Source organism: Phyllostomus discolor, chromosome 1 (assembly GCF_004126475.2).
Source record: "Phyllostomus discolor isolate MPI-MPIP mPhyDis1 chromosome 1, mPhyDis1.pri.v3, whole genome shotgun sequence".
NCBI lineage: Eukaryota > Metazoa > Chordata > Mammalia > Chiroptera > Phyllostomidae > Phyllostomus > Phyllostomus discolor.
Window position 1 is genome coordinate 66,029,580 of NC_040903.2, and position 21,179 is coordinate 66,050,758.

General features: G+C 42.1%; 1 protein-coding gene across 9 annotated transcripts in view; it reads right to left on the reverse strand.

The window, feature by feature from the left end:
- Positions 1-21,179, reverse strand: part of FRMD4A (FERM domain containing 4A) — a 584,868-nt gene that overhangs the window by 317,600 nt on the left and 246,089 nt on the right. Inside the window, exon 1 of one of the 9 annotated variants that reach the window (XM_036023920.1) lies at positions 15,449-15,721. The exons of 5 other annotated variants lie outside the window; for them this stretch is intronic. In XM_036023920.1, the coding sequence (XP_035879813.1) occupies positions 15,449-15,514 (66 nt within the window). In that variant the 5' untranslated portion in view covers positions 15,515-15,721. Of the gene's footprint in view, positions 1-631; positions 1,270-15,448; positions 15,722-21,179 lie in introns of those variants that run through there. 3 more of the 9 variants (XM_036023916.1, XM_036023931.1, XM_028505600.2) reach the window with 3 other exon arrangements.

Consider the following 21,179-nt stretch of genomic DNA (forward strand, 5'->3'; position numbering starts at 1 on the left):
AGGCTACCGTGAAGTAAGCATGCTTTCAGAAAACGAACAGCGTAATTTTGAGCCAAAATCCATAGTAGCAAAAAAATAAACCAAAATGATAGCAAGCTATTTGAGACGACAACAACAACAACAACACAACAGAAGGGGTTTTAGTCAATGGGGCTGTGCAATTTAAATTTCAAGGCATCAGAGCTCCTTAACGTCATCGTCACCTCCTTTGAAGACACTGTCACCCAGAGAGGAAATTTGCAGCCTGCTGCACTAATGGATCTGTTTCACTAAACAGAGAAGAAAACAGGTTTCACAGCCCCTGCAGCCCAGACGCTTTCCCCCACAAGCTAGCCCATCTTCCATATCCGTCACAGGGGACAGCCCCCACCCCAATCTTTTCCATTTTTCATCTCTAACCACCCCCCACCACCACATGCACAGCAGACAGAAATTTCTATTTCAAATTTCTCATCATTATCAATTAAGAAAAAATGGCACATGACTTAGTATTCTAGAGTCCCAGCAGTTTGAATTTTCCAGGAAAGCTGGACTAGTAGAAGGATGCTATGTACAGTACAATGAAAGCAAACATCTCCCTTTCTTCGGAGCAACTGCTGGGTGAAGACAAACAGCCCGCCACGTTGCTTACCCTCTCCACGCTGCGTCTTCTCAAAGATCCATAAGGAATTTTCAGTAAAAGTCTTTGGGATCTATTCGGAGCCACTGCAGCCTGAACCACCATGGTGTAGAGCTGTGTGTGAGTGTGTGAGTGTGTGTCTGGGTGTGTGCGCACGCACGCCAGCGTTCCCAGCAAAGGGAGAGACAGACGCTTCCTCAAAACAAAGTTATGGTCTCCTGGAGGTTTCCCAAATATCAAATAACTGAAAGAGTTTTCTTTCAACCGTATGAGTCAAGATGTGGTCTGTCAGGAGGTGGGGGGATGGGGAAGAAGAAAAGTAGCCCCAGTTCTGCAAGTTGAGTTTCAGCTCCTTCCTGTCTGTCCCTGTGTGTCAGTCCCTCCGCGAAGCTGCACGTCCCAGAAGTGGGCAGGCGACGCTTCTGGGGAGAGTGATCCAGAAACGTCAACTTTGCTTCTCGTGGCTACAGATGGTAACCAGGTCAGTTGTCTAGTCAAAGCTCTATCAGACGTATTATTCATTCTGTCACGTGACGCCGGAGCCCCTCGGCTGTACAGTAGGTCACATGTTCACCTTAAAAAGACTATTTGGAACATCACCATCTGGTGTGGAGATTACGGTGAAATCCTGCATTCTGATTTTACTCTCTTCCCAACACAGGAAAAAATATTTGAAGGCCAGTGACATAGCACACTGGGGATTTTGGGGGGGAGGGGGGGCGTTCCTCTTTTCAGTCGTAAATTATACATATGAGCATCAGATATGCATATCTGTTTTTTTCTTTCTGCTTTCCAACACAGGGAAAATAAATGTAGGCACACAATTTAATTATATATGTGAGTGCAGCCCACAGAGAGACTGTGAGAGATGGAAGGGAAAATGTTTGGTGTCACGTGGCTCAGATGCATCAACTCAAATCTACTTGCATTTGGCACCTCCTCATTTAAGTGTCCATTGTAGAACATTTATTTTTATGTGTGCCAGTAAACATGAAGAAGTTATGTTTGATTTAACCAGGCTCTGAAAAAAGGGGTCCAAGCTTGTATGCATCTGTTACATTTGCCTATTATTTTCTAATCTTATTGTATAATTCTGTATCAGACAATGTCCTCGGATTGTCTGAAGGTACACATGGCCTCAATTTTAACTTTTCTGTAATACTGTGTAACTGATATATTGTTTACCTTCCCCACCCCTCATCGCCACTCCCTCCTAAAGCTGCTTATTTCTATAGCAGAGACAATTACTCTAAAGGAAACGAGTAAGGGGCTTCCAGGATTTGAGGTATTTTAGTTTTCTTTTAAATGTATTTCTACATCTGCTGCTCTGGTCTAGTCTGGGCTCTATGAAAGAGATGCCATTTCCTTTGTAATCTTCCCATGCTTTTTGGGTGTTAACCTGATATCACTCTCATGCTTTGAGAACCAGCTTAAATTTACTCTCTACAGGCCAGTTTATTGAAAATGATGGAAAAGAACGTTCTGTTTATTCAAAGAATCTTAATAGGAAGTGGGGGTGGGGTGTGAAGGGAAGGAGGGGATTTTATACCACTATAAAATGAATCAGGAAAAAGACTCTTGGAAGGAGGGTAAGGGTGGGGGGCAGGGGCAGGCAGGCTGGAAACGTGGGTCTGATCACCCAGTGCAGACACACATTAAGAGGTAGTTAAAGAAAGCATCAAGTTGATGTGGGAAATTCCAAATATATAACAATCGGGCTTTGTTGGTAATTGGTTCCACATGTGCAGCCGCAGCGCTGGTGAGAGGGTGAGAGGGAAGGGAGAGGCGGGGAAGATGGAAGGCTATAGTATGACTTGCAAGCGTCTTTGGCGAGGTAGCTCAGGCTTCCAGACCTTCCCTCCTGTTTCTCACTTCCTGCCTGCACTGCCTGGTTTCAAACTATTTGGGGGTGGAAATAAATCTGGAATGACACCCAATTATTTGGCCAAATCAGTAGAATCCCTTTCCTTTATAAAGCCCGGCTTCACTACATAATGGTGTTGAACAAAGGACAGGCGCATTTTCAAAGCACTTTTTTGTCCTGAGTGTTGGGAATTTCTTCCTCCTTCCTCTGTGCAGTTTGAGAGGGAGCAACGGATCAAATCAACTGAGAAGTCACTGTCTCCTTCCTGACCCAGGCCAGGGCAAAGCCCCTGGGAGCTGACTTTATTTATATTTGACTGAATGCAACTTCCTGTTTCCCAGGGGCATTAATGAGCATTTCACCGGAGAGCTTAAGGCCTCTGGCATAGTTCAGACCATGAGGGATACTTTGATGAACTAAGTGCAAATAAAACAAAAACATGTGCAATTGATTAAGGTTAAAATACATATAGAAGAGAATGTTAATGGAAACAAAAATAACCCTGGGCCAGACTCCCACACATTTGAGCCCCACACATTCCACCCCCACGGGGGGTGGGGAGCAGGATCATTTTTCATATCAGCATCAGCACCACCTTCCAGCTAATGGCGACAAGAAGGTGGCTCAGAAGCCCTCCCCAGCCCTCAGAGGGTAAGTAGCCACCTCTTCAAAGAAATTTAAAGGCTCTCAAAGGTCAACTCGTTCGAGACTATCTTTCTGATTGTAGGTGTTTGAGATTTGTATGTTTAAAATTGATTGTTAAGTCTAAAGTGTTCATTTCTAGAAGGCCATTGCTATAATACAAACATGTTTCCCTAGAGGGGATATGTACCTATATCTTAGTGGATATGACCGCTTCAGGACAGATGAGGGGATTTAATGTTTACTGAGTACCCAGTAGTCACCAGGCAGCATGCTGGGAGGTTGGTTACCAAAGGCTGTCTCAATGGCAAAATTGAATCTCATTATCTATCTTTTACAGATGATGAAACTGGAGCTCAGAGAGGTTTATTAAGTTGACTAAGGTAGCACAGCTAGAACTGTCAGAGACAAGGTGAAAACTAAAGTCAACCTGTTTGATTTCAGGGATCAACTTAGTCTACTATACCCTCACCTGTCACAGAGGACTTTATCAGATTATAGCCTGTTAGAAATCCAAGAAGGAGACACATCCATGGGGCCCAACTGGAAAATGAAAAAAATCTGTCTTTTAAAAAAAGAGATAATTTCAATGTAGGAAATGGCATTAGATTTAGCAGTTCTCGGGTCTCTGGAACTACTGCTTCAATATCTGTGGGAGCTAAGCACAGGTGATGGAAGAGGAAGAAGCCCACAGGAGCTGGTGAAGCAGCCAAATCAGCATAAGCCTTGGCCTGAGGGACACAGGGAGGAGCTGGTTCCTGGAGCCAAAGGCCAGGGTCATGTACCAGAGGCTGGAACACTGTGGACTGGACCACAGCTGGAGTCATCTGCTAAGGCCAAGTAGGGGACAGGAAGGACTGGCTTGCTTGTCCCTTCTTACTCTCTTCCAATCTTTGACCAGTGTCTTTCATGCACTGAAGTCACCAATTGACACAGACTAGCCACCCAAGCCAGGGAGGGGAAAGGGAACAGATCTGAGGGTCAACAGCCAAGGACAAGCACTGAGGGACCTGGGATTCATAGGAACAAAGAAATGGAAGATGGCAAATTAGGAATAACTGTAAGAGAGCAGAGTATGACTTAAAAAGAACTCGTTTCTGCCAGGGTGGTGGATGAGGGAGTTTTCTGTGCATCTGAGGAACAGCATAAGGGCCATGGGACAGATGGGGAGGATGGGACTGGGATAGGGTGTCAATGAACCCTGGAGAGATGGGGTGGAGAAGACACCTTTCTGTCCTAGAGTCCCTGAAGCTGCTGCTTTTGAAGCCTCTTGGAACAGAGCACTCAAGCCAGTGAAGTTTCTGGGTTGTTAGTTTGGGATATTTCCTCCCCATCTCAATGAAAATGTTTATATTCAAACTCTGAAATAAAAAATGCATAAGAACTAAACAATATTTCAGAAAAATCAGTGGTCTTGACACACTGAAGCAAGACATATCAAATCAAATGGGTGCTCTTGATCAGGAACGACAGCAGGTTTTGAAAGAAGGCCAAGGGAACCGCACCTGGAGAGGCTGGGGTATAGGGTCTAGGTCAAGAGAGGAATCTTAAATGACTTAAAGGGAGGCCTCAATCTTGCAGGGAATTACACTGAGAACCCCTCACCAATGGGAAAGGGGAGGCAGGATCTTCAAAGACCCCACAAGGTGCACCTCAAAGACAAGAATTGGGCTTAAATAACTGTCAGTCCCAGAGACAGAGAGACCTTCCTGCCCTGACCTCCGCTGCACAGGAATTAGAGGCCCATACACCCACCTTTCCTACTGCAGGGATCACTCGTACCAGAGCTGGGGAGGGGAAAAGCTGTAGCCTTGAATGACGTTTGCAGTTGTCAATTATTGTCACATAAAACAGGAGAGAACAGAAATAGGATGAGATTAACCCAAATGCACATATGATGAAAACAAAGTCCTTACCAATTTGGACAATTCCTAGGGTAGGAGCAGGAGGGGGTGGGGAGTTTAGAACGGAAGTCCTGTCTTCCTTCAACATCCCACACCATATCCCTGACTGAGCTCCTAACTCAGCTAACCTGGGTAATTCGTGTCACATCTCATTAGAGGAAGCTGTGACTGAGGTTATGCAAACAGAAATGCTGCCTACATCCATAATTTTCTGTTTGAAAAGTGGCCAGAATTTAACCAAACATGAAACTTAATATCCCTAAGAATAGAACGAAGATATCAAGGAACACAGTTATCACCAGATCGCTCATGGCCAGGGCCTGGAAGATTATCTACAGTTCACCGGAGCAGGATAGTTTACCATTCTCTTGGTTTTAAATAAGGTTTGCATTGCTGCAGGGCACAGTTGGCATTGCCCATCTTTGCATAGACTTTTCCTGCTCCTGTGGCATTTAGAAGAAACTGTAGGAAGAACAGTAGCTAGCTTAGGTGAGAAGACCAACTTTTCCTTCCCTCTCTGCCTTTTCTTTTTCCTTCCTTCTTTCCCTTTCCCTTGACTACTTGGAGTACATTCTGGGTTTCATTTAATAGTTCTTCATGAACAGCCAGGCAAAAGCAATAAAAGAAGTTTAAAGTGAATTGTTCAGTTTGATTTCTGAGTATCAAGGTTGGTACAGTTGGGTGGACCAGGCAAATGCCTCTACTACTTGCTTCGGAGATTACATTGTCTGTGCTCTTCTGGTCTTCAATGCCAAGTTCTGTGGTATTGGCCTTGCCCTTGTCTACACCAATGTTATTATTCACTTTATTGCTTATGTCACATCATTCATTTACCAATTATTTTTCTGAGTGTCTAATAAAACAATGGCAACCTCCTTATATGGCACATTCCATTGCTGTAAATATTCTAAAGGTTTTCAAATATAGTAATTCACTTAATTCTTAACAACCCTTTATCAAATAGGTACTTTTATTTACCCTAAATGAAGATGAAGACACAGAGGCACACAGAAGTTGAAATAACTACCCAGGTGACACTGTAAGTGGCTTCTGAGTCCATTAACCCCTGTAGGGCTACTGTATATCATGTGCTGGGCCAACAATTGAGGATATGAGGGAAGACTTGCTCATGGGAAGAGTTTTCTCTTGTTGTTCAAACTCTGTTCCTGTCTGTGGAGATGTCAGTAGTGAACTGGAAAAAGCTTATCCCTGAGTTTGCACTGGAAAGTTACTGAACACCTACCCAACAGAATGAAATGAAGTAATGTTTGCCAAAGTCCTTTGTAAATGGCATGCACAGACACACACACCTCATTTGTTTCCATTCTCAATTCTGCATACTATTTTCCTTTTGCCTCTGTCACAACAACCTTCCTGAACCTCATTGTCTATCTTTCTCCCTCTTCATACATGTTCTGTTGTGGTATCCATGTTTTATCCACCTGAATGCCCCAAAGGTGGTCCAGTTTAGTCATGTATTTTGGGTGGTAAGCAGGTTTCTTCTCGGATTCTTCTGAACTTTCTATTTAATGTGTTCCATTTAAGTAACTAGGAGAAGAGAAGCAATTAGCATAAGACCCTCCACCTCCATCAATGAAAAAACTTACAATCTCACCAAAAAGGAACCCAGACCTTCATCCTTCCAGAGTAGGAAGAAAATGCAGCATTTGCTGGGTGAAAATCTCCATGCTAACTGGGCATCCTAGAATCTCACTCAATCTTCATGGCAATGATCTAGCTGTAGAGGATGTCAAATAGAAAATATATTAATAGCCTGCGTAGAGCAGGGGTGTCACATCAGCCTTGCAGTTGCCTTCAATGGGCCAGATGTAGTTTTAAGATGGTGTAAATGTAACTACTTAACAGTTAATTGAGAGCTCAGCTCTGCCGAACAAGGTGCCAGGCCAGAAAAAACAAGGTGGGGGGGTCAGATTCGGCCTGCGGGCCTTGTGTTTGCCACCTGTGGTATAGAGGATAAGTCTACATTTTCTCTTAGCGTGCCTTGCTTCATGGACATCAAATACCATGCTCATCAGCATGCTGACAAAATCATTCAACTATTCACTGGCAAAAAGAGGGAGAGACCCTATCCACTAGCAGTGGAAGATTTTATTCCTTCACACACAGGGCCCTCACATCTGGTCTTGGTATGCTTTGCCCCATCAGAGCACCACTGGCCCTTCCCAGCAGGAGGCCAAGTCAGGCAATCTATGGTGTGGCCTGGGATATGGCTATTCTGCATGGTGGTAATAGCTTACTGCACATGCTGTTAGGAATGATGTCATGTGTAGGTCATGACAAATCAATAAGATGTCCAGGATGCCTGTGTGATTAAATAGGTAATAAGCTGACCTGTGTGGGGCAGGCTGTGTAGATTGGTTTTTGAGGCCATTTTGCACAGCCCTTTTTCATGTGCTATCAGTTGTGGATGGATTTTGATAACCAGCATTGATTTGCCATATTTATGAAGTGAAGTTTGCACAGGGTAAACTGTTAATTGCACCTAGAATGGTAAAATAAATAATGCCTTTATCTGTGGTATTGACTACCCAGGATTAGTGGAATATATATAGCACACATTCAAACAGTCAATGGATGTTGACTTTTGAGATTTACTAGGCTTAGTTTACAAATTTCAGCTGTCTTAGATAAGCATTGGGTGGCTAATAATCAACTTTTAAATTTCCTTCTAATTTCCATGCAGGTTCCTTTTTCACATGTCATTTTCTTCAACAGGAGAATGGTCCATCTTGGTTTAAGTAATCCCTGTGGTACTTCAAAGGAGAATGGCTTTCTTTTGGGCCATCAGTCTGGAATGTCTCTCCTTTGCCCAGGAATATGTCACTTTCAAGAGCACCTGCCCATTTGCTCAGGGCTCTCTGGGATAAGCTACGTGGTCTGCATTTTCCCAAGGGGAAGAAAGAACATGTTTGTTACAGATCCATGACAAAGATGGGTGCCTGGAAGTCTCACATCATGGGAACATGGTTTATCTTGAATGTGCCCTAGAGGATTCCCAACATATCAGAAGTCAAATGCCAAAGGGTTTCTCAGCAGGAGATTGTGACCAGAATGGGCAAACTCTTAGATATTTCTCCTTTAATGGACAAATCCTTAGATATAAATGAGGATGGGTAGGGGATTGTAGTTGTAACTGCTTGCTTAGGGGTACTCCATTCTATTTGAATTTTAAACCTCCATAACATGAATACATGAATACAGAGTGTTGTTTTGAAAATTAAATGAGGTAGTAGAATCACATGTGTGAGAAAAAAGGTGGTAGCAAGTGATAATGAGACCAGATTCTGAGTTGTACAGTATACAAAAATATACTTTAGTCCTTATTCTGTGGGCAAAAGGGAGTCATTACAAGTTATTTTTTTGGAAGGAAATTATACCATCTAACTTACATTTATTGAACTTGAGTGATAGAGGATGAATGGTACAATGGAAAGCCTAGGGGGGCAGTTACAAAGTTGTTGCAATTGTCCAGACAAGCAATGATTAAGTTCAGAAGTAGGGTAGGGGTGAGAAGTTGAACAGAAGATGCTGAGGAGTCATAAATGATAGAGGGAGGTATACAGTGTTTCTCTATACTGAGGGCCTAGAGGAAGGATGGTTCTATTAGTTAAGTACACCAGAGGAGGCAGAGGTTTGGGAAGATGAAAATAAGTAGCTCTAGACATACAGAACTTCTGGTACTTGAACATTTTGACCTGGAACTTGAGAATCAAGCATGGAAATGCAGCTCTGGCTTTATTGGCAGACAAGTAACCACTGGACATGTTATTAAGTGTGAGGGCAGATATTCAAGAACAAAAATTTTACTTCTTACTCACCTCTTCTCAGAAGTTTACTGGAATACAGTCTCCAGCAAATGAAAGTTAGACCTACACAGAGAAGAATATAAATGCCAAGAAAGAAAGAACTAATCACAGGACAGGTGAGTTCCCAGGGAGCTCCCAGAAAAGGGAGTTCCCAGAATAATGGAAAAGAGGAGCCTCAAGAAGACAGCCACACTAGAGACTTAGAAGCTAGTGCAACTGTTGCAGGAGGATGAAGGGACCGAGAAAGAATGTCTCAAAAATTAGAAAAAAAAGAGAATATGTTGATTATTCAGTGAGTTTCCCAAGTTGAGGGAAGATACACAGTTCTACTGAAGAACTGAGAAATGATTGAGGGATACCTAGAATATTAAGCAGACAATGAAACGAAGTAGTTATTAACTCCTGGAAAAACATAAAGACATAACATCCAAGATATGTAACACTTCTCTGCCATAAACAATATTTGGTAGTCATGATAAAACTGACATTTGATTTAAACTGTGATATAGATATATTGAAAAGAAAAAAGAGATACTTGTGTGCTTGCAGGGCTTGGAGTAAGGCTTTAAGTAAGTTAAAGCCTCATCCTCTTCAGGGTAGCAGCATAAAATGTCAGAAATGGAGTAATTAGGAAATCACAGTGTAATTATATTATGAGAGCCTAGAGTTAATTACTAGAAGGAACAGCTGAAAGAGATATCCACAGGTGCCCCTGGAGAGAGGGGCTCAGAGATTGAAAGCGTCTTAGTGCTTGTTTTCTTTATAAGCCCTGTAGTACTCTTGAACTTTAAAATGTTATTAACATTGCCAGGCATATGTATAATTTTGATAAAAATAAGAATTAAATTATAAACAGATGGAGCAATGTTAGAGAGTTTAAGTCAGATAAAAACTGAGAGCAGTGGGTAGCAATCAGAAGGTCACTGATGGTCTTGAGAAAGTGTGCGTGGAATGCTGGAAGGGAGAGCTGGAGCTGCCCAGCCTCTTTCTGAATGGACAAACTTGAATCTAGATGATTGGGTGATCTAATGCAATAAATAGCTTTTCAGGTGGCCTGATTAATTTCCTGTTTTCTTTCCTTCCGTGTACGTTATAGGTTCTTAGTCCATGGATCTGCTAGTGACATGGGTGCTGAATGCAAACTCTCCAACCTATGCTTTGGACAGAAGCCCCTTCAAGCCTTTGAAACAAGATGAGGATAGACAGAGAGAAGAAGCACTACAACTACATCAGCAATGGCATTGCCAGCAATTCTGGAGCTAGTTCTGACGTGTCATTCATAAGATTTGACTGACTTCACCTTTTGTGCTCTTTACTTTGATGTAGTGGTATGTGTGTATGTGTGTGTGTTTGCATGTATATGTTTGTTCACATGCATATGTGTATTATTTTTGTTCATGAATTCAGCAGCATTGCAGCAGCTCTGGGAGCCCCAGAGTGGTGACAACTAATTATGAAACACCAGATCTAATGTGTCCCTTTTATCTCATCTTGCAGAAGCCTTGCAATCCCACAAAACCCCCCAGTGGCCTTTTGTAATCCTGGAAAGGAAGTGTCAATATGGAAACAGCTGTTCTTGAGATAGTGGGATGACATCCTAATGAGAATGCTAGGAGCTATAGAGGAAAGTCAATGCTAATGGCCCTCTGATGGAAATATTCTTTCTAGACAATTAGACTCCTGTGAGCAAGCCAGCAGTCCCTAGCAAGGATGAGAAGGGAGATACTGTCCTATGGATGTCAGGTGCCCTCATTGTTATGTGGAATTTTATCTTCCCAAGCCCTGTAGGATGTCAGACAATCTTATTGTCTCTCTCCAGGGAACTGACTTTGGGAATGCATCTCAAAGTCACCTTGCTCAGAGGCCCCACCACAGAAGCCCAGCTGGAGAGCCAAAGAAACCCAGCACAGTCCTGTCCCCCAGGGCTCCAGCCCCCTGTTGGCTGCAGAGCTCAGGACCTAGTGCCTCTTGCCATTTTGGTAGCCAGAGAAACAGCCACAGCTGTGGTTAGAGTAGGGAGTAAATACTGTGCTTTGACAGAACACAAATCCCTGATAATTCAAGGGGGTACTTCTGTGATAACAATAAGAGACAGTTAGAGGAGTAAAGGAATGAAAAGTAACTTTTTGTGGGTAGGGACTTAAACCAATACCTTTTCTGGGAGCAGAAGAGGGTTAACTCACCCAGTACCTCCTTTGAATCAGGCATGGCCCTATTACTTGCTCCAAATTATCTCTTTTCAATATTCACTGTGATCCTCTAAACTGTGTAGTATTAGCTACATTGTATTGATAAGGAAATCAAAGCTCAGAAAGCTCAGAAAGATTAAACACTTGTAGACAGTCGCATGACTAGAGAGGGTGCTGAGCTGGGATTGAGACCCAAGTCCATGCAAGTTTAGAGCTCATTCTCAATATTCTTTAGGGATGTCTACATGGAAGTATGTCAGAGTATTCTGCTCTTCTTAACAAGGATGGCCCTAAAGAGAAAACCAGAGGAATTTTCCATTTTACCAGAGGAAATGATACAGAGAAAATATGTGAAAAAAATCCAACACCCATTCATGATAAATACCCTCACTAAACTAGGAATAGAGGGGAGCTTCCTCAACTTGATAAACAACGTCTACAAAAAGCCTACAGCTAACATCACATTCAATGATGAGAAACTTGAAGCTTTCCTGCTAAGCTCAGGAACAAGGATGCCCCCCTCCCCACTGCTGTTAATCATTGTATTGGGAGTCCTAGCTAATGTAATAAGAAGAGGAAACCAAAAGTATACAGATTGGGAAAGAAAAAACAAGACTGTGATTGTTCACAGGTGACATGATTGTCCATGCAGAAAATCTGCAAGAATCAAAAAACATACTCCTGGAACAATTATAGCGAGGTTACAGGATACAAGGTTAATATATAAAAGTAAATTGCTTTCCTCTATACCAGCAATGAACAAGTGGAATTTGAAATTAAAAACACATTACCAATTACATTAGCACCCCAAAATGAAATATTTAGGTGTAATTCTAACAAAATACAAGATCTGTATGAGGAAAATGGGAAACCTGGTGAAAGATATCAACAGAGGACTAAATAAATGGACAAGTATTCCATGTTCATGACAGGAAGACTCAACAGTGTCAAAATGCCAGTTGTTCCCAACTTGAGCTATAGATTGATTCCACATGATCCTAATAAAAATCCCAATGAGTTCTCAACAAACTGATTCTGAAATTTATATAGGGGGCAAAAAGCCCAGATTAGTCACCTCCATATCAAAGGAAAAGAACAAAATTGGAGAGTTGACATTAATTGGTGTACTGTAGAACTACAACAATTAAAACAGTGTGGTATTGTGCAAGAATAGACAAATGGATTTGACGGAACAGAGTAGAGAGTCCAGAAAGAGATCTCCATAAATCTAATCAACTGATTTATCAAAGGAGCAAGGGTGGTCTAATGGAGCAAAGACAATCTTTTCACTAAATGGTGCTGGAATAACTGAACATCCACATGGAAAAAAATGAATCTAAGCATAGACCTTATGCCCTTCACAAAAATTAACTCAAAATGGATCATAGACTTAAATATAAAACACAAAACTATGAGCCCCCAGAAGATGACACAGCAGAAAACACAGGTGACATTGGACATGGTCACGCCGTCTTAGATACAACACCAAGACACGGCCCATGAAACTCAGAATTGACAAATTAGATTGCAGAGCTCATTGAAATGAAAATTTTCTGCTCTGCAAAAACACACTGTCGATAAAATAAGAAGAAAAACCATGGACTGGGAGAAAAATATTTGTAAAAGACATATCTGACAGATGACTGGTATCTAAAATATACAATAAACCCTTAAAATCAACAATAAGAAAACAAACAACCAGATTAAAAAGTGGACAAAAAACCTGAAGAGACACCTTGCCAAAGAAGATAGGCTAATGGCAATGAAGCCTATGAAAATATGTCCCACATAATATATGATTAGGGAGTTGCAAATTAAGACAACAATGAGATATCACTACACACTGATTAGAATGGCTAAAATCCAAAACACTGACAACACCACATGTTGGCATGAATGTGGAGCAACAATGTATGAGAGTTCACTGCTTGTCAGAATTTAAAATGGTACACTTTGGAGGTTTAGAAGACAGTTTGGCAGTTTCTTGCAAAACTTAACTTACTATTATTACCATGTGATCCAGCAATGGAGCTTTTTAGTATTTACCCAAATTAATTGAAACATATGTCCTCATAAAAACTTGCATATGGATATATAGCAGTTTTATTCATAATTGTTCAAACTTGGAGGCAATCAAGATGTCCTTTAGTGGATGAGTGGATAAATAAATGTAGTAAATCAGACAATGGAATACTACCCAATGCTAAAAAGAAATGAGCTACCAAGCCATAGAAAGACACGTTAGAAATTTAACTGCATATTTCTAAGTGAAAGAAGACCATCTGAATAGGTTACATACTGTATGATTTTAACATTCTGGAAAAGAAAAAAACTATGAAGACAGTAAAAAGATTAGTAATTGCCAGCTGTTAGAGGGGAGGGAGGGATGAGTACATGTAGCACAGAGATTTTTAGGGCAGTGACACTGTCCTGTACTTACTGCAATGAAGGATTCATGTCCTTACCCTGCTGGAAAACCTAGCATGTACAACACCAGGAGTGAACCCTAATGGAAGCTATTGACTTTGGGTGATAATGATGTGTCCATGCAGGTTCATTGATTGTAACAACTCTAGTGTGGAATGTCCATAGGGAGGGTGGTGTGTGTGTGTGTGTGTGTGTGTGTGTGTGTGTACTTACTGCTCAATTTCGCTGTGAACCTAAAACTAGTCTAAGAAAGAGTTTTTTGTTAATTACAAAACTGGAGTGCAGGGTGGTTGCTCTGGAGATGGCCACTGCAGGATGAACTGGAGGAGTGTTGAACGCAGGAGAACAGACAGCTCATCCGAGCTAGAGAACTCAGCTGGGGCCGTGAAAATGTGGGCTGTATTTACAGAAAAGGATGGACCGTGTGACTGCATTTTCTTTCAAAAGGGAGTGAGTGCATCTTGGAGCTTCCAAACAAGATCATGGTGGCAGAGGTGTTGGGGAAATGGGGTGGGGTAGGGGCAGTTAAGGAGAAAAAGGGAATACATTAATGACTTTGCCATATTTAAATAAAACAACTCCCTAGTGAATTTTGCCCCTGAGATGAGCAAATGCACACGGGCCCTTTGCCATGTCACAGTCCATCCCACAGGGGAGCCTACCCCCCTCCCCAAAGCCCCCACAGAGGCGGGCTGAGGTGGCTGGTCAGAGGACATCAGCTTTCAAAGAAACTTCCCCATCCTGCCACTCATTCTCTATTCCTACTTCAGATAAAGTAAGGTCGCCGCTGGCCACAAACCTCCCATCACTGGAAACCCAGAAGGATGCTCTGCTTTCTTGACACTTTCCTCTTTAAGTCATAACTTCCTTACCCTATGGTCAAATGAATTCTGGTACCCAGCCTGGAAAGGCTAATTCCTTCTAGGCATCCTGCCAGCAGAATGTTACCTCAATTTGAAGACAAATTATAAATTAATAAAGAAAAAAAGCCCCAGACTCTCACATCTGCCAAAACACATCATTTCCTGAAGGGTTCCTGAAAGGGACCCAGTGATGTATGGTGAGAGAGCCCACCCTCCGCAGCCTTTTCCAGATTTGAGACGCAGACTGGCTTGTCCTCAAAATGTACCACAGCCGCCTTTCCCGAGGCAGCGCCCGTGTTGTTCTTGGAAGGAGAACACCTTTCAGCTGTGTTACCACCTGCATGTTTTACACAGTCTGTAGTTCCCCAAACCCCATCAATAATGCAAAACAGACAGACCTGTCACCAGCAGAAAATCCTGAGAAAACACTAAGAGGGTTTGTGGTTGGTTTGGGGTAGAAGTGATGTTTAAGTTGCTATAAATGCCAGGAGTTTTCAAAGATTGTGTTTCTTAAAAGCATCACAAGAACAGAAGTGTCCTTGTCAGCTGCTGTTTCTTTAAAAATGAGTCACACAAACAGCCTCATCCTATAAAATCAACTCTTGGTAACATAATACCTATGGAAGTGGCCAGGGTCCAGGCACTGGGGCTCCGTGAGAGTGAAGTTCTCACTTTGTCCTGCCCTCAGCATTCTCCACCTGAAAAACACAGTATTTTGAGCCTCCCCTCCCCCTTTTTCTGGACCGATCATTCCACTTCACACACAAATCTGAATCTCTTAAGGAATGCCTACTGAAGCTGCTTTTGTCTCTTCTGACAACTGTGTTATATTTCTTCACCCCATTTCTTTAGACTTCTGGAAGTAGTTGATTTAAAAAGTCACTTCTCTGCTATGTAATCTGTACAGACCATCCCGCCCCACTCAGGCATTTAGAGACTTTATGGTTTTCTCCCCGCAAGGCTCAGGAGTAAGACGTAAGGACACTGCTGCATGAGAACTGCACAATTGCGGAGCAGATTCAGATTCAGTAATGGGGACAGTCGCAAACAAAGACTTTGGGGGTGGCAGAGGAGGAACTATTGTGTGTGGAGTAAACGAAAGCCTTTACTTACAAACACGTCCATGAGCAGATGTTCCAGCGTTACTTCAAAGTCTTCCAGTTTGGCAGCTAACGTCATAATGACTGTTCCGATTTGTTCTTAGGCTGACAGCCCAAACCTGCACACTCTCAGCTCAGAAACCACGGCTGGCGTCAAATTTAGTCACAAGGCAGAATTGCCACTAATGAGAAGTGGAAACCCTTAAAACAAAACAGAACATCGCAGACTGTACTGCTGGTGCTTTGTAGCCACAGATCTTAAAGGTTTTTTTTTTTTTTTTAAAGAAAGCTATATTAATGGTGCTCTGGGACCAGACTGGGCACAAAGTGATATCTCCAGGTGATGAATCTGGCCACTGCTTCCTCTTTACAGCACAACTTCCCAGTCTGAGGCGCTGCGCAAAACACAGGGAACCTCAGCGGTGGGCGAAAGAGAAAGAGACAGGGACATGGGGTGAGAAGCCAGAGTGGGAAAAAATGGACTAAACTGTCTGGCTCTGATATTTATAGGGCCACATGTTTTTGACTCTAGCCATTTCTCAGTTCATTTCTGACCTTTCATAAATGGCCAAACACACTGGAGTGTATTGTAGATGGGGGCAGTGGGTCTCACAGAAGTTGGCTGTGACCAAGGCTAGGGCAATTCACACAGACACGCCATCAATAGTTCTTTGTAAAACACGCATCAGACCTTGTTCTGTACACGATGACAGAACAGCACATAGTCTTGTGAAAAACAAGGAAACGAAAATTGTGGGGGTACTAAATTTTTCCTCAGAATATTATTAGATACCCTCACACTCTCCCCCGTCCTCCACCCCACCCCCTCCTCTGCAAGAGTAGATAAACATCAAGGGGAAAAACTTAATCTTTTGTGTCAACTTCTCAAGCTTCTGCCAGTTAAAGAATATCCACTAAACCATGCAAATGTCTTCTTTCTTGCCTCCAAAGTTTGCTTCTTTTCTACTGCAAAAGTTTGAATTGTGGCAAAATACATGTTACATGAAGTCTACCAACTTCACTATGTTTAAGTGTAAAGCTCAGTATTGTTAAGTACATTCACACCGTTGGGCAGCCAGTCTTCAGGGCTCTTTCCCTCTTGTAAAACTGAGACTCAGATTCATTCAATAACAACCCCCATCCTCCCTGCTTTCCAGCCCCTGGCAACCAGCATCCTACTTTTCATCTCTATGAATGTGAGTGCTGTTGGTTCCTCCTATAAGTGACATCAGACAATATTTGCCCTTTTGTGTTTGGCTCATTTCACTTAGCATAATGTTTTCAAGGTTCATCCAGGTTGTAGCCTGTGTCAGAATATCTTTCCCTTTCAAGGTGGAAATTTTATATCTTAAGAAAGACCATCCCCGTAGACAACTTCTTAGGCCTGAGAAAAGTCTCTCAGGAGCACTTGCTTGTCAGACCTAGAGTGGCTATTCTCACTGTGACTCTGGTACGAAAAACAGCCATGGTCTGCAAGCAACTTCTGTTCCCTAAACATTTCCGAGCAAACGATCCAGGCAAACTCCAGTCGTCTCTGACTCCAAACAGGGTGTGACCACTTAGCAGCCAATATTGATAACAAAAAATAAGGTAGCCCACATGAAACTGAGAAGAAACTATAAACATAAATGGTCTTTGCTCCGTAATAAAACTTCCCCTCTTCTCATCAGAGCTCTCTAAAGTGGGAACAGATGAAACTCTCCAGTTTAGTATCTTTCCATGAATTTTCATTTTCCCAGAGGACACACAGATCCACTTAATTTGGCACTTAACATTTAAACAAAGCAACCATGAAGTAAAGAACACAGAAAAAATTGATTAAAAAGCACCATATTATTTCTAAAGCACATTTGGAGCCTGTCCGAGTGGTTTAGCTTGACAGTCAGTCATAAACTGTACATAAGCATTTTTTGAGTTATGGTTTGGATTCTGTTCTCAGGCCTCCAATAGAAGAATTGGAGTGGGCTTCCTGACAGGCATCTTCTGTTGGGCAAAGGCACTAGGGAGGGAGGGGGCACAGTGCTGTGATGAGTGGCTCCAATAGCCAAAAATGTATAGAAAATATATTTCCCTGATGAGCAAACTCATATTCACAGAGCTCCCTATCAGCTACTGTGTTTGCCCTGTCTGTACTTGATGCAATGACCAGTGCAAGCAATGCCAGCAACGAACACTCCACTAGCTGCTGCTATCCTCTGTTAAAACTACAGCTGCCATCAGGTACTCAAAAAGCTGGGTGCCTCCTTTCACCAGCTAAGATGGGTGAGCTATCAACCATACACCCAGGAGACTATTGGGGAAGATTTGTGTTACACAGATGCAGTATTTTTCTGGTCTCCCAGAAACTTCAGGAGGGCTTTCAAAACCAGGTTTTCTCTAGCCCCTTTTCTTATGAATTTCATTGGATGAAGTATTTGGAATAGTTGAAACTTCATAAAAGATACACTTGTTTATTTTATTAATCCTCTTCTTAGAATGGATAAGGTATCAACTGATGGGAAACAGTTAATATTTTTCATTTAAAGCAGTATCCTATCCCCAGCAATGATGTTACATGGCTACTTTAACAAAATTGTTACGTACTGATTTAGAGAGAGATATGAAGGGGGAGAGAGAGAGAAACATTGATTTCTTTTTTTTTTTTTTTTTTTTTTTTTTTTTTTTAAGATTTATTTATTTATTTTTAGAGAGGGAAGGGGGAGAGAGAGAGAGAGCGAGAGCGGGGAGGGGGAGAGAGAGAGAGAGAGAGAGAGAGAGAGGAGAGAGAGAGAGAGAGAGAGAGAGAGAGAGAGAGAGAGAGGGAGAGAGAGAGAGAGGGAGAGAAACATCAATGTGCGGTTGCTGGGGGTTATGGCCTGCAACCCAAGAATGTACCCTGGCTGGGAATCGAACCTGGGACACTTTGGTTCCCAGCCCGCGCTCAATCCACTGAGCTACGCCAGCCAGGGCTTTGATTTCTTATTCTAGTTATTTATGCATTCATTGATGATTCTTGTATGTGCACTGACCAGGAATCAAACCCACAACCTAGGCATATCAGGATGATGCTTTAACCAACTGAGCAATCCAGCCAGGGCCATATGGCTATTTTCTAAGACCATTTTTTAAGCTTTAAGGACAGTCCATGGCAGTGGCTTCTTCTAGAGTATAAATAGCAAACTTCAAGGACAAGAAACTGCATCATTTGAGCAGTGTCAGTGATTAGTATCCTTGAGCTAGGCTTCCAAGGAGTATGTATCAAGAATATCCTATTAGCTTTGGGAGCTAATCACTTTATTTCCAAAAGGGAGAAATTGATCAGAAGGGTGTTAATGTGAAAAGAGAATGAGGAAATTGGTAGTGGACTAGGGGCATTGGTAGTGGTAGTGGAATGTCTCATTTATGAGACACTTATTATGAATTCTGGTGTTAGTGGATGATATGTATGAGCCATGTGGGGTAAGTTGGTTCCCTAGAAGCAGAAGGACCTCACCAGTCTGAAGGCAGGGAAACCCTTGAAGATACATTATTATAAGGCAGGTTTACTGCCATCAGTGCCTATCAGTAGATGAAAACACAGTAAAGAATAGCTTGGGCAGATTGGGGAAGCTCTTTTAGTGACTATATTAATGTTTAATTGATATATTTTTGGTAATTATGAAGAAGTTTTGTTGATGCTTATATAAAATCTGAGTTTTTGTTTATTTATTCATTCATCCTTTCAACAAATATTTATTCAGAAACTGGGCCAGATACTGGGATGAATATTAGTCCTGCTAAGAAGGTTAAGACACAGCTCCTTCTTCAAGGCCATGCAGTCTTGAGAAGACATGGCAAGATGTGACGTAATTGTATACGGTATATCCCTCTATCTGCTAGGGGTATGTTCCAAGACCTCCAGTGGATGCTTGAAACTGTGGGTAGTACTGAACACTATACATATATATTCCCTATACATGTGTAACTATAGTAAAGTTTGACTTATAAGTTAGGCACAGGAAGAGACAATGACTAATAATAAAATAGGACAATTATAACAACCTATTCTAATCAAAGTTATATGAATGGCTTTAGGGCCATTATGAAGTAAAATAAGGGTGACTGGAACACAATAACTGAGCTACAGTGACAGTAGGTCAGATAACCCACATGGCTACTAAGTGACTCGTGGGCAGGAAGCGGACATAGTGTGGAGATGCTGGACAAAGGAGTGATTCCCATCACAGGCAGGGTGGAGTGAGATGGTGCAAGCTTTCATCACAATACTCAGAATAATACACAATTTAAAACTTATGAATTGTTCATTTTCGGATTTTGCATTCAATATTTCTGGACCGCAGTTGACTGGGTAACTAAAACCATGGAAAGTGAAACCATGAATAAATGGGGACTACCGTACTATCTTTTGGGGGGGGTGTATGAAAGAAGAGTGTACTTCCTCATTGGCGGCACTCACTCTGGGACTTGGGGGGTGAGGGAGAGCTCACTGATAAAAGGGGAAAGGAGAACATTCCTCCCTCCCCATAGGAAAGGCAATGAGCAAGAACGAGTGAGTTGCAGAGCACGCCTCCTGAGGAAGGGATTTGCAGCAATAAGTGACAGAAGTATGGCTGGGGCTATGATGGATCTACGGGTTTGAACCCGAGACCACTGGGTTTCAGGAGGTGGCAACCAAGGACTCAGTACAGGCAGCAGTGGATCCTGATTCCACCCCAGAGATATCACTTTGATGGTATAAATCACAGATGAAAAAAATACACTTTACCCATTGATCAAAGATTACTGACCACCAAGGAAAGATCTGACCAGACCACCAGGCTGTGGTTCACCAACTGAGAATAATTACTCAGCAAAACACCTGATAGAGTAGACAAATGCTAGATTTGTTCTACATACTTAAATAATAATATTTATGGTTGTATTTTAAAATTTAGAGTTTGTTTCTGTTTGAATCTTGGTGACCACCTCCTTCTCCCATGTCTATGAAAAATCTTCACAACATGTTGGTGACAGGACTCAGATAGAAGAAGAGTCTCTGGAGGGTGGGGATTGGCTGAAGTCCCCGTACAGACAGGAAGCTGGTGTCCCCGCAGTCTTCCCTAAGGACACTGTGGATACACCATCCTTCCAGAGAGAACTATGTTATTCTACAGACTTAAAAAGAAATTACCCACTTCAGCAGCGTGAGTACTCTGCAGAGGTGAGGTCCTTGCTTCAACTAGAGCACAGTTCCATACATATCAAATGATCTCTGTGGAGTGCAATGGCATGCGCCCCTGGGGCAGTGGGCAACGGAATATGCAAAATGTTTTTCCGAAATGGTCTCTCTGTCCACCCTAGTGCAGTGATTTCCTACTCAGCAAAAGCATTTATTTGAAGGTCAGGCACAAAGCAGTGGATCAGACCACCATAAAGTTGCCCTGAATTGGTCATTTAGATACCCATGTTAACCATTTGTATACCTCGATTGGTGAAACTAAGTAGAAATTTGAAACAAAAATTAAATAATTACTGAAAAAATTTTAAAGGCAAAATCAGTGGCTTTTATTTTGACCATTCAGTTGTAGTCTATAGACCCAGTTTATTCTGCAAGCACCCCCACAATGATACATGTAACAGTGGTCATTCCTTATTGACGTTCTGTCTGTCAAGCTTCTGCCTTAACTTAAAACTAGAAAGAAAGAGGATTTTTAAAGATATTATGCTTGTTTTAGTGAAACAGTCTCTTTTGCTGGCCCCACAGACAGCTGCCTGTCTGGGTCTAG